The sequence below is a fragment of the Eschrichtius robustus genome, chromosome 4 (genome assembly GCF_028021215.1).
Source record: "Eschrichtius robustus isolate mEscRob2 chromosome 4, mEscRob2.pri, whole genome shotgun sequence".
Classification (NCBI taxonomy): Eukaryota; Metazoa; Chordata; class Mammalia; order Artiodactyla; family Eschrichtiidae; genus Eschrichtius; species Eschrichtius robustus.
Window position 1 is genome coordinate 150,541,069 of NC_090827.1, and position 16,463 is coordinate 150,557,531.

The window sequence follows — 16,463 nt, forward strand, 5'->3', positions numbered from 1 at the left end:
TTTTTTTTTTTTTTTTGGCCTTTGCACAGCTTTTATTATTAAGCTATAAGCATCCTGTTTGAGGCTGGTTTGACTAGCGGCTATGTGCACATCTGTCCGCAAGAAAAGAAGTTTACTCATTCCCCTTTCCCCTTTTCTAGTAGGTTTTGCTTTTTGTTTTTATTTTTTGGCACATCCCTTTTCATTTTACAGTATATTTGACTATAGTGCACAACATGATTCCAAGTCAAAACAGTGGCCCACTGGGCACTGAGCTTCTGATTGGTGAAGGGCAGTCCAATCAGTGCTGGTATCACTGGGTTACCCCTAACCATACATAGTGCTTCTGGATGCTTTTTTTCTACCATGGCAGAGTTTAATCGTTGCTACAGAGATGTACTCACAAAGCCTGAAATATTTACTGTCTGACCATTTACATAAAATGTTTGCCAATGTTCAAGAATCAGAAGACGTAATATTGTTAAGATGCCAATACTCCCCAAACTGATCTACAGATTCAATGCAACACCCATCAGAGAATCCCAGCTGGCTTCTTCGTAGAAACTGACAATCAGATCTTACAATTCAAATGGAAATGCAAGGGGCCCAGAATAGCCAAAACTATCCTGAAAAGGAATAAAGTTGGAGGACTCACATTTCATGATTTTAAACTGTGATACAAAACTAATGGTAGGGACTTCCTGGTGGCGCAGTGGTTAAGAATCCGCCTGCCAATGCGGGGGACACGGGTTCGAGCCCTGGTCTGGGAAGATCCCACCTGCTGCGGAGCAACTAAGCCCGTGCGCCACAACTACTGAGCCTGCGCTCTAGAGCCCGCGAGCCACAACTACTGAGCCTGTGTGCCACAACTACTGAAGCCCGTGTGCCAAGAGCCCGTGCTCCGCAACAAGAGAAACCACCGCAATGTGAAGCCCTCGCACCGCAACAAAGACCCAACACAGCCAAAAATAAATAAATTAATCTTTAAAAAAAAAAAAACAACTAATGGTAATCAAGACTGTACACGGACTTCCCTGGCGGTCCAGTGGTTAGGACTCCGCACTTCCACTGCCATGGGACTGGGTTCGATCCCTCGTCGGGGAACTAAGATCCCACAAGCCGCCCCACAAGCCGCAGGGCGCAGCCAAAAAAAAAAGTGAAGAGACAACCCAAGAAAGGGAGTATCATTTTACAAATCATGCATCTGATAAGGGTCTAGTACCCAGAATATTATGAATAACTGTTACAATTCAACAATAAAAAGACAACCCAACTTAAAAAATGGGAAAGAATGAGGATGAGGGTTTGCAAGTTAAGTATAAGAAAGAAGCTGCGTCCCTAATCACTGGTGAGCTTCCTCAAGCAGACACTGCTGTCTTATAATAAATTCTTTCCTATTTAAGTTACGGCAGCAGAGTTTTCTGTTACTTGCAGTTGAATATAACTGATAACACCAACTATGGCTAAATTATGTCATGCTTAGCAGACAGAGATGAACAAGTCCTGTTGGTTCTACCTTCAAAATTCAGTCAGTTCCCACCGTGCCACTGCCAACAACCTGACAGAATTCACCATCATCTCACCTGACCACGTCACTAACTTCCTACCTGGTCTCCTGCTCCTGACCATGCTTCCCTTCACTCAGTTCTCAGCCAGTATTCATTTAAAAATGGAACTCAGGGCTCCCCTGGTGGCGCAGTGGTTGAGAATCTGCCTGCCAATGCAGGGGACACGGGTTCAAGCCCTGGTCTGGGAAGATCCCACATGCCGCGGAGCAACTGGGCCCGTGAGCCACAACTACTGAGCCTGCGCGTCTGGAGCCTGTGCTCCGCAACAAGAGAGGCCACGATGGTGAGAGGCCCACGCACCGCGATGGAGAGTGGCCCCCGCTTGCCGCAACTAGAGAAAGCCCTCGCACAGAAACGAAGACCCAACATAGCAATCAATCAATCAATCAATCAGTCTTTAAAGAAAAAAAAAAAATGGAACTCAAATCCTGCCACTCCTCGGACCAAACCCTCCAATGACTTCCCACCTCACTTAGACTAAATGCCACTGTCTTTACTCCACCTTGAAGGAAGGGCCTACTCATCTATCTGGTACGGCACTCTCTCTACCTCTCTGACCTCAGCTCCTACTAAGAGTCTCCCTCTCGCTAATTCAACGGGCCACACTACCTCCTCGCTATTCCTCCATCAGCGGGGTTTGGACCTGCTCCCTCTGCCTGGAACGCCCCTCCACATACCTTTATGGCAATCCCTGACTCTCTTCTGGTCTTTATTCAAAAGACACCATCTCAATACCGTATTAACCCTGACATTTCCTAGACCCCCTTCCCTGCTTTGCTGCTGTTCCTGCTTCGTTTATCACTGTCTAACATACTGTGTGTTTTTCTTATGTATCCTTTTTCTGATCTATGTCCCTCACGAAGATGTAAGCTTCACGAGGGCAGAGCTGTATCTGTTCATGGCTGTAGCCCTGCACCTATTAGGATACTGGCTGGCACACATTAGACGTTCAGCAGATAATTAAAATCAGAGAAAAACTAGGAGGGAATCTGAAGGAGAGTGAGAAAGTGCCAAAGGCCAATGTCAACTGCCTCATAATTGCAGTTAGGACCCTGCCAAGCTCTGGCACTCCCCTGCACGTCAGCCTTGCTGAGACTGTAGCCAGTACCACCCGGAACCCCTGTATCCCATACGCTGAGCTGGGAGTAGGCACTCAGATCCTTCAACTGAAGCCCACGCGTGGCTGGTGACACTATAATTCCACAGAGAGCAAGAGCCATAAAAATAGAACAGTTACTTTCTAATTGCTTTTGGCCAATCTTACTTTGGGGAATGAATTTTTCAGCTGAAGCATCTGAACAGAAATGCCAAGATCCAAATTTGTAAGCAGTGAGTTCATTACTCAAAATTAATGAATACTTGCTTTCTCAACAGCAAAGTACATAAAAATGTAACATTTATGCATTTTATTTAAAATAACTATAATTAAGCCCAATGCAGTTGATTTCAGAGCATGCTAAGAACCTTTCAAAGTTACTATTCTGAAGTACTTTTGTTTTTAAAAAAATTAAAATCTATCTTCATATATATAATACATAGATCATATCTGGTAGGATACACAAGGAGGACGCTTGCCTCTGGGAATGGAGTTAGGTACTCAGGAGAAAGGAACGGGAGAGAGACATTTTAATTACCTTTTTGCAATTTTGGAATTTGTACCACGTTAATGTATTATTTATGCAAAAATGATAGACTAAATTTTAAAAATAAGTCAATCATACATTTCCTTACAATAAAGTAATGAAACAAAACGTATCTACTTTGTCAAGCTGGCTTAAGAAGGAAACCTCTTTACACCCCTATTTCGAAGAAGATAAGCTAATTCAGGTTCTGTCAGATCAGCATAAGAAACAGAAAGCATATTTTCAGACTGACCAAGTGTTTGAACAAGCAGACAGGGACGGAAGTAAGGCCTTCCTTCCCACCCAGAGCCCTGCTTGGTGCTTCCCGCCTTTATACGAGATCACGCAGGGCATGGACTTCCAGACATCTAACTCCAGGAAAAGCACGACCATAAAAGTCTGGAATGGATACTTATGGTTATAAATCACCTGCTGCAGAGAAAAGTCAAATTGTTAAAAAACAAAGAAAAAAACAAAAAAAACAACTTTTTTCCCCTCTAAGTATCCAAACAGGTTTTTCACCTTTTAGCAGAAAACTTAATTTGTTTCTAGATTTTATTTTAACAGATAAGCCAAAATTACTCCCCAAATTCTCAGTTTCTAATGAAACCTCAGGACACAGCAAGGATCATATCAGAAGCATAACGAAGAAAACATTACTAAAAACGAATCAGCCTGAAGAAGGTACGCTTCTTAGAGGGGCTGCTTCGCGAAAACTTTCCTCGTTAAATGCCATCCTGTACACACCCAGATCAGAAATAAAATGACCCGAGATGAGAGAAAGGCCCGAAGTGCAGCAGAGCACACACCCTGACCTCTGCTGAACACCCAGCACACAAGACTTCAGGGAAAAGTACTCGGGTTCTCTTAAACGGTGTCCTTAATGGTCTCTCTTCTTCTGTTTCAAAAAGTTTCCCTGGCACAAGCAACGGAGACCCCCTGCTTCCAAACAGTAGCAGATGTCAGCAACGGGAAGCGTGTGTGGGGTCCGCAGACACCACTGCTCCGGCAAAGCTGGACCGCGACACTCGTGACAGGGACATCACTCGCCCCCAGCGATTAACCTCTCCCTCAGCAACACGTCATTTGTTTCCAACTGAAGACAGGCAATAACGGGCAGTCAACGCTTCCTAATATTTAAGCCAGTTTTATTGCTTCTCACGTGTTAACAACAACCGTCTAGACAGTTCACCGCTTACTTGGCAACCACAGCTCATTCAAGTGCCCGCAGGCCAACCTGAGCTGAGACAAGCCGGTCTCTCCCTGATGCTCAACATTCTGCTGCGACTCCCGAACGACACGAAACGCCCTGAGGCTGCGGGAAGACAGCCCCGAGCCACAGGCTGCTTAAAGGGGCCCTCGCAGGAGGCTCTCCATTGGGCCGCGCGCGCTCCCCCGCCCTCCAGCCCGACGTCCCAAGGCATGATGTCACCACTGTCCCCGCATCACTCCGGCTCCAATTCCCGGAGCGTCCTGCGCCCCCAGCCCTCCTCCTCTCAGACCAGGAGGAGAGGGACGGCACGCGGCCTCGGCTCTGCCAAGTCCTGCTCACAACACAGCCCCGGTTCCTCCCCTAACTTCGCAGCCGGGAGAGCAGAGGACTGGGGCCGGGGCCGCCCCGGCGCCTCCGGGAGAGGCCGGCGAGGCTCCCCGCGCCTGCCGAGGGCCGGAGACCCACGCGGGGCCGGGGGACGGGGTAGGGACCACGGGGCGGCCCTGTCGCCGCGGGCCGGGGAGCTGCAGCTGGCCCGCACTCACGGTCGGTGCAGCGGCTCCTCGGCCACGGCCGGTCCGGGCGGCGGCGGCGGCGGCGGCGGGGGCGGCGGCGACTGCGGCTGAGGCGGCGGCTGCGCCTGCGGCGGCGGCTGAGGGGGCTGAGGCGGCGGCGGCGGCGGCGGCGGCTGCTGCTGTTGCTGCTGCTGCTGCTGCTGGAAGGACCTGAGGGACTCGAAGGCCTTCATCAGCTTTTCCAGGGTCGCCATGGCGGCCTCCCGCCCTGCGGGAACAGCCCCCGGAGCCCTCGGACCTGCTCGCGGTTCCGCTCAGCAGCGCGGCAATGAATGAGGCTCGGGGCCGCGGGCAGGAGCGGAACCGAAGCGCTCGGCCATCTTGGGTCCGTCCCGGCAGCCCCCGCGGCCCTGCGTCCCGCGACGCTCCGTCGGAGGGGCGGGGCCAGGCTGGCAAGATTGACAGCCAGAGGCGGCGGCCTCCGCCATTGGCCGGGCGCGGCGCCAGCCAGTCCCCCGCGCCCGCCGTCTCGCCTCCTAGGACCGCCGCGACCACGGAGACCCCAGCGCTCCTCCCGGGCGAGGACTAGGGGCGCGGCGGTCGTGAGCGTCATGCTCCCTCGGGAAGAAGCCCCTAGTCGAGGAGACCCCGGCCGAGCCCGGCGGGTGGCAGGGAGGGCTGGCCGTGGACTCGGAGCCGGAGACCCTGCGAGGGTGCTTGCTCACCCAGCGGCCCGGGCGGAGGGAGGGCTCACGGGACAGCCTTGCAGAGGAGGAAGGGGGAAGTGGGTCGCCCCGCGTGGAGCCAGAGGACCCTCAGGGCGGGAGCCCAGGTGTGGCCCCCAGAGAGGAGCGGAGCCCTGGTGGGCCAGCCTGCAGCCCGAGGAGGAGCTGAGGGGCTTGGCGGAGGGCCTGGGGCAGGCACGGGTGGTAAAGACCTGCCTGGTCAGTGCCTGCTGCCCGGAGAGGCCCTGGCTGGTGCAGCGAAAAGCAGCTTTGACCCCAGAGACTGCCCCACCGGCATGACTGCCCGGCCCAAGGGTGTGCCCTCCTTGGGCGAGGCTGGCCGGCTTGGGAGGGTCCCGGGCTCCAGAGCCTCGCCACCCGGAGGGGCAGCAGTGAGCAAGCAGACGGGCAGCGTCCGCCTGCCCGCAGGGAGTGGGTGGCCCTCAGAGAAGCCGCCTGGGGCAAGCAGCGTGAAGCCTCCAGAGCCCACTCAGGGCAGCGCCCTGTTCTAGGCCACAAGCCACGTCTCCGCCTAATTTCAGACCCTGTTGTCACGAAGCAGTCAGGTGAACCCAGCATCACCACAGGAAGCCTTGTCCCCAAGGGGACAGCAACCACCCCCCCCTTCAGGGGAAGGACCTCAGAGAAACTTGCCGCAAGCCTTGAGGTCCCAGTTCCCTGATTTAATAAAGGCCCTTGTCCACAGGCCAAGCCATGTGCCAGCCCTCACACAGGACAGGCCACAATGACGGGGCTCCAGGCTGTCAGGTACTGTGGTTGGCAGACTTCTCGGATGACCTAGTGACGCCCTCTTGAGATTCACCACCTTGTATGGTCCCCTCCCCTTGAGAGTGGGCTGTCACTGGTGGCTGGCTTCTGATTAAGGTTTACATTTTACAGCAAGACAAAAAAGTTTGAACAGAAAGTTCTCTGTGTCGTTTGGGCCTCCTCCCTCCCTAATGTGCAGTGTGCATCTGCATTACCCATTAACCAGACCTCCTCCAAGATGGGAACGCCTGCTGGACCGTAGAGATCAACTTTGCTTTTCCTTTCTTCTGACCTAGCAATGTAACTTCTTACGAGATTAGCATTCTTTCCCAACTCTGGAGGGGGCTGTACTGACTTACTGCTCACTTTGTAAGAGTTTACCTGGACTATGTATCTTTGGTGAACTCTCTGTAAAATGTCAGTGTGGCATTTCGATGTATGAGCCTTTGTCTCAAAAATACATATGATTGTGTCTTGGACTTCTACCAGGCGGAACAGCTCTCAGAGCTTCTGAGAGCCTGCCTTCTGGCTTATAATCCTCATTTTGGCTTGAATAAAATTCTCTTTTTTCTTCTTAACTTGATTGTTAATTGAATTTTCACTGACACTTCTAACATTCTAATAGGCAAAAGTGGCACTCCTGGGATTAAGTTACAAAAGACTGAGCCTTCCGTCCTGCTGGCTCTCTGCACCTTCTTGGCTTGCACACGCGTTCTTGAAGCCAGCTGCCACGTTGGGAGGCCCACTCGGCCAACAGCCCAGGGAGAACTGAATCCTGCCAACACCACATGAGCTTGGAGGTGGATCCCTGCCCAGTTGAGCTTTCAAGTGAGAGGCAGGTGGTACTTAAACGCAGGCTTTCGAGAGACCAGGGAGTGAAGGACCTAGTTAAGCTGTGCCCAGATTCCTGATCCGCATTAACTGTGAGATCCTGCGTTGTTAAGCCACCACGCGATTGGTTACACAGCAAAAGATTAAGTGTATTAGTTCGCTAGGGCTGCTATAACAAAGTCCCACAGACTGGGGGGCTCAAATAACAAGAATTTATCTTCTCACAGTCCTGGAGGCTGGAAGTCCAAGATCAAGGTGTGAGCAGGCTAGTTCCTTCTGAGGCCTCTCTACTTGGTGTGTAGATAGCCGTCTTCTCCCTGTGTCCTTGCATGTTCTTCCTTCTATGCATGTCTGGGTCCTAATCCTCTTTTCTTATAAGGACAATGGTCATATTTGATTAGGGCCCACCCTCATGACCTTATTTTATCTTAATTACATCATTAAAGACACTTTTCTCCAAATACAGTCACGTTCTGAGGTGCTAGGGGTTAGGACTCAACGTATGAATTTTCAGGGGACACAATTCAGCCCATCACATTAAGTAGTACTGTTGTCTCCTAATAGCCACTCTGACCTGCTTCAATAATAGGACTTCAGTTTTTATCCAGGCACTTTTCCACCACGTTTCCCTCCTTCCTTTTAGCTGGCTGTAGCCATGTGACTAAATAAGTTCTGGCTGATAAGATGTAAGCAGAAGTGACGTGTGTTATTTCTAGAAAATCTCCTTAAAAGGAAGGGGTACACCTGTCTTCTTCCTGCTGCCTGGAACGGGCGTATAGTGGTTGGCACTTGAGCAGTCATTTTGGATCATGAGGATGAAAGCCACAACCCAGGACGATGGAGCTGGCAGGACTGAGTGGAGATGCCATTCCAGCCTGGCCAGACCATCTCTGGACTTCTCACAGACAAATACCTATAGGAGAGAAACATAATTCCATTTTGTTTAAGCCACTTTTACTTTGGATTATTCTGTTTATGGGCTCCTAAACCCAAATTCTGACCAGTCCAGAGAGGGTATGAGTCACTGAGACCGTATATGGCCACAGCAGATCAGGCTGTGTTAGCTGAGGCAAGAAGAAACTCGTCTGCTGAGAACTTACTACACCCCTGACAAGAGGTCTTAGAGGAAAGCCTAGTGAAAGGGACTGTCCAGAAGGCAGATTTTTTAAATTCAGAGAAAAGCTTGGCATGGTCGCAGACTAATCAAAGATTACACAGCTGGGGAGGCAATTTGGCTTGTCTCCAAAGCCTTAAAATGAACGTAGCCTCTGAACAGCAACTGCACTCCCAGTTATTTATCCTCGGAAAAGAATCACATGTGTGTCAGGATGGTCACTGGTTACAGCAATATTTAGGACCAAAAGAAAAAAAAGGAAACACGGACAGAAGGAGATTGGTTAAATGAAGCACGATATATCCATATGACAAAACTGTGCAGTTATTCAGATCCTCTTTTAGAAGAGCATTCATGACATGGAAAAAGGTGTGCAATGCATTAGCAGGTTACACTGCTGTGTATAGCACAATCCCCCCTCTTTTTAAAGAAAAACGATACATAGATAAAGAGACCTGCTCACCAAGTCTATAACAGTGACTCTCTGTGTGCAGGGCAATTACAGGAAATTTAATCTGGGTGCTTTTCTGTATTTTTCAAATCTTCAGCAATGAATGTGTACTATTCAGGGGAAAAACATGTAAAAGAGGTTTGAGTGGAGAACTAAAAATGAAAGCCTAGCAACACACTTGTGACTGATTCTGCCCAGGAAAAGAGGGAACCCAACACACCCACACACAAACGGGGTACACCCCAGTTGGGGGGCAGGCACCTGCCCTAAATCCAAAACCAGGTGGGAGTTCATTGGGGGTGAGGCCTTGGGTCAGAAAAAGGAAAGGTGAAGCAGAGCCATGAGGAACAGGATGAGCGGACTGGCAACTCCTGAGGGTGCTTTGGTGGCTTCCCACCCGTCCCCCCCAAGGGGTTCCCTCCCTTTAGAGGGTATTATTGCCACGTTATTTTAATTCTACATAAATACACATACTGCAAAAGATATAGATACAGTAATTGTTGTTTTGAACAGTCAGCTCTTGTTTAAATTGACTCCCAGATGTACCATTTTCATTACTCTTCACCCGTGCCTGCATCTCTGATCTTCCATTTTGGCTCATTTCCTTCTGCCTGGAAAACACCCTTCAGAATTTCTCTTACAGTGGATCTTCTATTGCTGAAATCTCTCAGTTTCAGTTTATCTGAAAATGTCTTTTTTTTTGGCCTTCATTCCTAGTCGATTTTTGGTTGGGTATAGAATTCAAGGTTGGCAGATACTTTCTGTCAGCAGATTAAAGATCCGGACATCACAGTCTTCTGCTTTTCATTCTCACTGTTGAGAAGTCAGTTGACTTAATGTTTGCTCCTTTGGAGGTAAGTGTCTTTTTTCCCTCTGGCTGTTGTTAAGATTTTCTCTCTGTCTTTGGCTCTCTGTGGTTTCAGCGAGCCATGTCTGGGTGTGTAAGGAGACAATCACTTGTTACAGGATGCCCCTGCGGATCCCGTCGAGTGATCTCCCCATAGGCTGCTCAGCGGGAAGGGCCCAAAAGACTGGCCAAGACCAGTTCTGAAAGTCATGGAAGCACACGTTCCCCTGGTGAAAGATGTCCAGGATCTGGATGTTCTTTTCACCAGCAAAGCCATTCCCCACAGCCTGAAATCTGCCATGGCTGCAGGATTGGCCAGGGACTCCCTGTCCCCTTCCAATTCCCCGATAAATACACAGAATGACAGGGAGCAAGGTCCCTCTCCTGGGGCACTACCTACACTGTGGCCATCCGGGCCCAGGGCTAACACAACTCTCCATGGGATGCAAAGAGCTCGGGAGACGGGTGCTTTTTTTTTTTTTTTTAACATCTTTATTGGAGTATTATTGCTTTACAATGGTGTATTAGTTTCTGCTGTATAACAAAGTGAATCAGCTATACATATACATATATCCCCATATCTCCTCCCTCTTGACAGGTGCTTCTTCTGATGACCTTCGGCCTCCAAGTTCCCCCATTGGCTCCAGTTTATGGCTGCACCGTGTGTTGTTTATGGTGCTTGTTATTATCCTGGCTTGGTTTGGTTTAACAGTAGAATTTCTTTTCATTTAATCTGCTTGGAATTAGTTGGATACTGAACGTGTGGACTAATGGCTTCCAAGTTTTGGAAACTGCTCAGTCATTATCTCAAAATATTGCTTCTGTCCCGTTTCTCTTCTCTCTTCCTGGTGTTCTCACCACATCCTATCTTCTATTTTCTTTTTTTTTCCTCTCATTGCTTTATTCTGGATAGTTTCATCTGATTTATTTTACTAGTTCTCTTTTTAGCTGTTTCCATTCTACTGTTAAACCCTTAATGTTAACCATTCACTTCTGGAATTTTGTAATTTTCAGTACTGGAATTTATATCTCTTTCTAAAGTATGCTATGTCACTTTTTATAAATAGTTTCTAGTTTCCTGCCAAAATTGTCAAGCTATGCAACTTTTCTCCTTGAACATAGAGAGCACAGTGTTTAAGAGTCTGTGTCTCGTATATTTCCATTATCTAGAGCCTCTGAGGAAATTTTTTTGTCTTGTTTGTTTTTTGGCTGCGCCGCACAGCATGGGGGATTTTAGTTCCCCTCCCCGACCAGGGATCAAACCCGTGCCCCATGCAGTGGAAGTGCAGAGTCTTAACCACTGGACCACCAGAGAAGTCCCTTTGAGGATTTTCTTTGTGCCGTAATATATGGTCCCTTTTCATGAATGTTCCATGGGCATTGGAAAGAAAGTAAATTTTTTAGTATCAATATAGAATGTATTACCTATATATTACATCAATACATTATCTATCTATCTATCCATCCATCCACGTACACGCATGTTCATAAAATGCACCTTACCATGCTCTTTAGGTCTAATCTGTCTGGGACTGACAGCTGGGTTAAACCTCTCAGCTCTGCTTTGGGAAAGCTATGGCTGTTACTTGGTGAAGTTATTTCTGACCGTTTCATCTTGTTTGAGAATTGTACCTTCAATTACAAAATGCCCCTTCTGCTTGGCTTAACGTTTTTTGGCCCGGATTCTATCTTGTCTGATACTAAGATTGTGACTGCTGCTTTTATTTTTGCTTGCATTTTCCTGATATACGTTCTCAAAGGTTGAATTTTAACCTTTCTCAGTCACTTGGTTTTAGGTGTGTCTCAGATATAGCACAGAGTTGGGTTTTGCCTTGTTACCCAATCTGAAAATCTCCCTTTAATTGGTAAGTTAAGACCATTTTTATATGGTGGGGGTAATGGCAGACTCTGGGAGGGCTCACGCCAAGGAGTGCTTCCCGGAGCTTCTGCTGCCAGTGTCCCTGTACCCACGGTGAGGCACAGCCACCCCCCGCCTCTGCAGGAGACCCTCCAACCCTAGCAGGTGAACTAGGAAATTTCAGACAAACCCTCCTCCCACTAAGGACAAGTAAACTAGGGGAAAAAATTTTAAAAATCATCTATCTGAAAGCATCAGAGAACTATTAAGGCAGAGAAGTATAACCAGGCCAAGAGTCGGTTCTTTGAAAAGACTAATAAAAAGAATTGGACCAGAGGGCAGACAGCAGAAGCAAGAAGAACTACAATCCTGCAGCCTGTGGAACAAAAACCACATTCACAGAAAGATAGACAAGATGAAAAGGCAGAGGGCTATGTACCAGATGAAGGAACAAGATAAAACCCCAGGAAAACAACTAAATGAAGTGGAGATAGGCAACCTTCCAGAAAAAGAATTCAGAATAATGATAGTGAAGATGATCCAGGACCTCAGAAAAAGAATGGAGTCAAAGGTCGAGAAGATGCAAGAAATGTTTAACAAAGATCTAGAAGAATTAAAGAACAAACAGAGATGAACAACACAATAACTGAAATGAAAACTACACTAGAAGGAATCAATAGCAGAATAACTGAGGCAGAAGAACGGATAAGTGACCTGGAAGACAGAATGGTGGAATTCACTGCTGCGGAACAGACTAAAGAAAAAAGAATGAAAAGAAATGAAGACAGCCTAAGAGACCTCTGGGACAACATTAAACACGACAACATTCACATTATAGGGGTCCCAGAAGGAGAAGAGAGAGAGAAAGGACCAGAGAAAATATTTGAAGAGATTATAGTCGAAAACTTCCTTAACACGGGAAAGGAAATAGCCACCCAAGTCCAGGAAGCGCAGCGAGTCCCATACAGGATAAACCCAAGGAGAAACATGCCGAGACACATAGTAACCAAATTGGCAAAAATTAAAGACAAAGAAAAATTATTGAAAGCAGCAAGGGAAAAATGACAAATACATACAAGGGAACTCCCATAAGGTTAACAGCTGATTTCTCAGCAGAAACTCTACAAGCCAGAAGGGAGTGGCATGATATACTTAAAGTGATGAAAGGGAAGAACCTACAACCAAGATTACTCTACCTGGCAAGGATCTCATTCAGATTCGATGGAGAAATCAAAAGCTTTACAGACAAGCAAAAGCTAAGAGAATTCAGCACCACCAAACCAGCTCTACAACAAATGCTAGAGGAACTTCTCTAAGTGGGAAACACAAGAGAAGAAAAGGACCTACAAAAACAAACCCAAAACAATTAAGAACATGGTCATAGGAACATACATATCGATAATTACCTTAAACGTGAGTGGATTAAATGCTCCAACCAAAAGACACAGGCTTGCTGAATGGATACAAAAACAAGACCCATCTATATGCTGTCTACAAGAGACCCACTTCAGACCTAGGGACACATTCAGACTGAAAGTGAGGGGATGGAAGAAGATATTCCATGCAAATGGAAATCAAAAGAAAGCTGGAGTAGCAATGCTCATATCAGATAAAATAGACTTTAAAATAAAGAATGTTACAAGAGACAAGGAAGGACACTACATAATGATCAAGGGATCAATCCAAGAAGAAGATATAACAATTATAAATATATATGCACCCAACATAGGAGCACCTCAATACATAAGGTAACTGCTAACAGCTATAAAAGAGGAAATCGACAGTAACACAATAATAGTGGGGGACTTTAACACCTCACTTACACCAGTGGACAGATCATCCAAACAGAAAATAAATAAGGAAACGGAAGCTTTAAATGACACAATAGACCAGATAGATTTAATTGATATTTATAGGACATTCCATCCAAAAACAGCAGATTACACTTTCTTCTCAAGTGCGCACGGAACATTCTCCAGGATAGATCACATCTTGGGCCACAAATCAAGCCTCAGTAAATTTAAGAAAACTGAAATCATATCAAGCATCTTTTCTGACCACAACGCTATGAGATTAGAAATCAATTACAGGGAAAAAAAACGTAAAAAACACAAACACATGGCGGCTAAACAATACGTTACTAAATAACCAAGAGGTCACTGAAGAAATCAAAGAGGAAATCAAAAAATACCTAGAGACAAATGACAATGAAAACACAATGATCCAAAACCTATGGGATGCAGCAAAAGCAGTTCTAAGAGGGAAGTTTATAACTATACAAGCCTACCTCAAGAAACAAGAAAAATCTCAAATAAACAATCTAACCTTACACCTAAAGGAACTAGAGAAAGAAGAACAAACAAAACCCAAAGTTAGCAGAAGGAAAGAAATCATAAAGATCAGAGCAGAAATAAATGAAATAGAAACAAAGAAAACAGTAGCAAAGATCAATAAAACTAAAAGCTGGTTCTTTGAGAAGATAAACAACATTGATAAACCATTAGCCAGACTCATCAAGAAAAAGAGGGAGAGGACTCAAATCAATAAAATTAGAAATGAAAAAGGAGAAGTTACAACAGACACCGCAGAAATGCAAAACTTCCTAAGAGACTACTACAAGCAACTCTATGCCAATAAAATGGACAACCTGGAAGAAATGGACAAATTCTTAGAAAGGTATAACCTTCCAAGAGTGAACCAGGAAGAAATAGAAAATATGAACAGACCAATCACAAGTAATGAAATTGAAACTGTGATTAAAAATCTTCCAACAAACAAAAGTCCAGGACCAGATGGCTTCACAGGTGAAATCTATCAAACATTTAGAGAAGAGCTAACACCCATCCTTCTCAAACTCTTCCAAAAAATTGCAGAGGAAGGAACACTCCCAAACTCATTCTATGAGGCCACCATCACCCTGATACCAAAACCAGACAAAGATACTACAAAAAAAGAAAATTACGGGCTTCCCCGCTGGCGCAGTGGTTGAGAATCTGCCTGCTAATGCAGGGGACACGGGTTCGAGCCCTGGTCTGGGAAGATCCCACATGCCGTGGAGCAACTAGGCCCGTGAGCCACAACTACTGAGCCTGCGCGTCTGGAGCCTGTGCTCCGCAACAAGAGAGGCCACGATAGTGAGAGGCCCGCACACTGCGATGAAGAGTGGCCCCCGCTTGCCGCAACTAGAGAAAGCCCTAGCACAGAAACAAGACCCAACACAGCAATCAATCAATCAATCAATTAAAAAAAAAAAAAAAAAAAAGGTGAAGCAGTCAGATATATTTAAATGACATGGCAAGAAACAAATAACTATCAATTATATAAATTACAGAATAAAATGCTGATAGGGATTATCCCTGGACAGTGGCTGATATTAAAGACAAATTTTCCTTGTGTACTCATCTTAATTTCAAAATTCTCTTTAATAAGTATACATTTGCTTATAATCAGAAAAAAAAAAAAGACATGTTCAATCTATTAAGTTACCAGATACCGCGTAAAAATTCTTACCTAGATTTGTTGTCTCTGTCAGGGCTCTCCCTTGGTCATGGAGGCGTGCAACTCAGACTAGCTTAAGCAAAAAAAGAAAAGAGAAGAAAAGAAAGGAAAAGAAAAAGAAGGCCTTTACTGGTTCCCGTAGCTGTGCCCCCGGCTGCAGACGACCCCCCAGGCTCTGGCCGTCCCTGCGCCGCCCCCCTTCCTCCTCACTCTGCAAGCAGGTGGGCTGCACCCAGCCTCCCCACCTGTGACGGGCCAGGCCCTCCCGTCCCCCAGATGATCCACAGCGGGAGGCAGGAGGGCCCCAGGAGGGGAGGAAGGAGGTCTGGAAGGAGTCAGAATGTAAACGGGACGTGGGAATAAAGGTGATTCCTATTTTCCTTACACTCTCCTGTGTTCTTTACGATGTGCACATATTCCTTTCCCGCGATTAGTAACCTCTTTATGAGCAGGTAGCATGGACCAAACCCTGCTGCACGTCCCCCTCCCAGCCCCCAGGAGGTGGGAACTCCTGCCACCTTCCCTCTAGAGGCAGGATGAGGCGGGGGAGAGGGGCCGCAACCGGGAGAGGCCGAGCCACTTCCCTCCAGTCAAAATCAAGGCCCCAGACCCCAGATAGCTCCCCCTTCCCCTCACCTGGTCTGTGGTACGTGGCCTGGGAGGGACTCTGCTCTAGACACAGGCCTCCACGCTACTGGGCTCCCCACTGCAGCCAGCATGCGGCATACAGCTCCATCAGCGCAGATGCAAACCGCACCTCGGGATGCGCTGGGTGGGGCGGATGACCCTTGGGGAGAGCGACGCGGGGCCAGGCCCCGGCGGTGGCTTCCCGGGTGTCACGGCATCCGGACCAAGTCCCTGCTGTTCGGTTACAGTCTCCGAGGCCCGAACCCTGGATCCCACACGGCAGGTGGCAAGGGCTCCCGGGCAAGCCAAGGGACAGTGACCTCGACCTCGGCCTGCCGCGGAGGCAGGGCAGCCGGCGGGGTCGCAGGACACAGGAGGCTTCCCGGCTCTTCCCTCCACCAGCTCGCACCTTGCCAAAGGCCGCTCTGGCCCCAGAAGGCCCTGCCGAGGCCTGGTGCACAGCGGGCGCCCCTTCGCCCCGACTCCAGGGCCCCTCCAGCACGTCTGGCTCCGGGATCCCAGCCCCAGAGACTCACAGGCCGCGGCCACAGAAACCCGTCCAACACTGCAGGGGTAGGGAGAGCGGCCCCCGACAGCCAAGCCCCGACCTCAGGGTCCTGGCAACACCCTCCTTCAGAGGAGGGACAGGAGCGCCTCGGAGACGCCCGAGGGCGGGGAGGAATCTCGGTGAGAGGCACGGGAGCAGCGAACACGAAGGGAAAGGGGCCAAGGTCTTCTAACCTAACCGGCGCCCAGCCACGGGAGGAGCACGGCAGGAGCCGCGGGCGAGGAGCAGGACCTCCGGCGCCGACGCTGCAGGGCCGGCACCCCGGCCTCTCCCCTCCTC

At 48.1% G+C, this 16,463-nt stretch overlaps 1 protein-coding gene across 5 annotated transcripts in view; it reads right to left on the minus strand.

Moving 5' to 3' along the window:
• Nucleotides 1–15,020, minus strand: part of HTT (huntingtin) — a 146,243-nt gene extending 131,223 nt beyond the window's left edge. For 4 of the 5 annotated variants that reach the window (XM_068543518.1, XM_068543519.1, XM_068543517.1 and 1 more), the window contains exon 1: nucleotides 4,928–5,295. In XM_068543518.1, the coding sequence (XP_068399619.1) occupies nucleotides 4,928–5,151 (224 nt within the window). In that variant the 5' untranslated portion in view covers nucleotides 5,152–5,295. Of the gene's footprint in view, nucleotides 1–4,927; nucleotides 5,296–15,001 lie in introns of those variants that run through there. The other variant, XM_068543520.1, reaches the window with a different exon arrangement.
• Nucleotides 15,021–16,463: the final 1,443 nt, after the last annotated feature.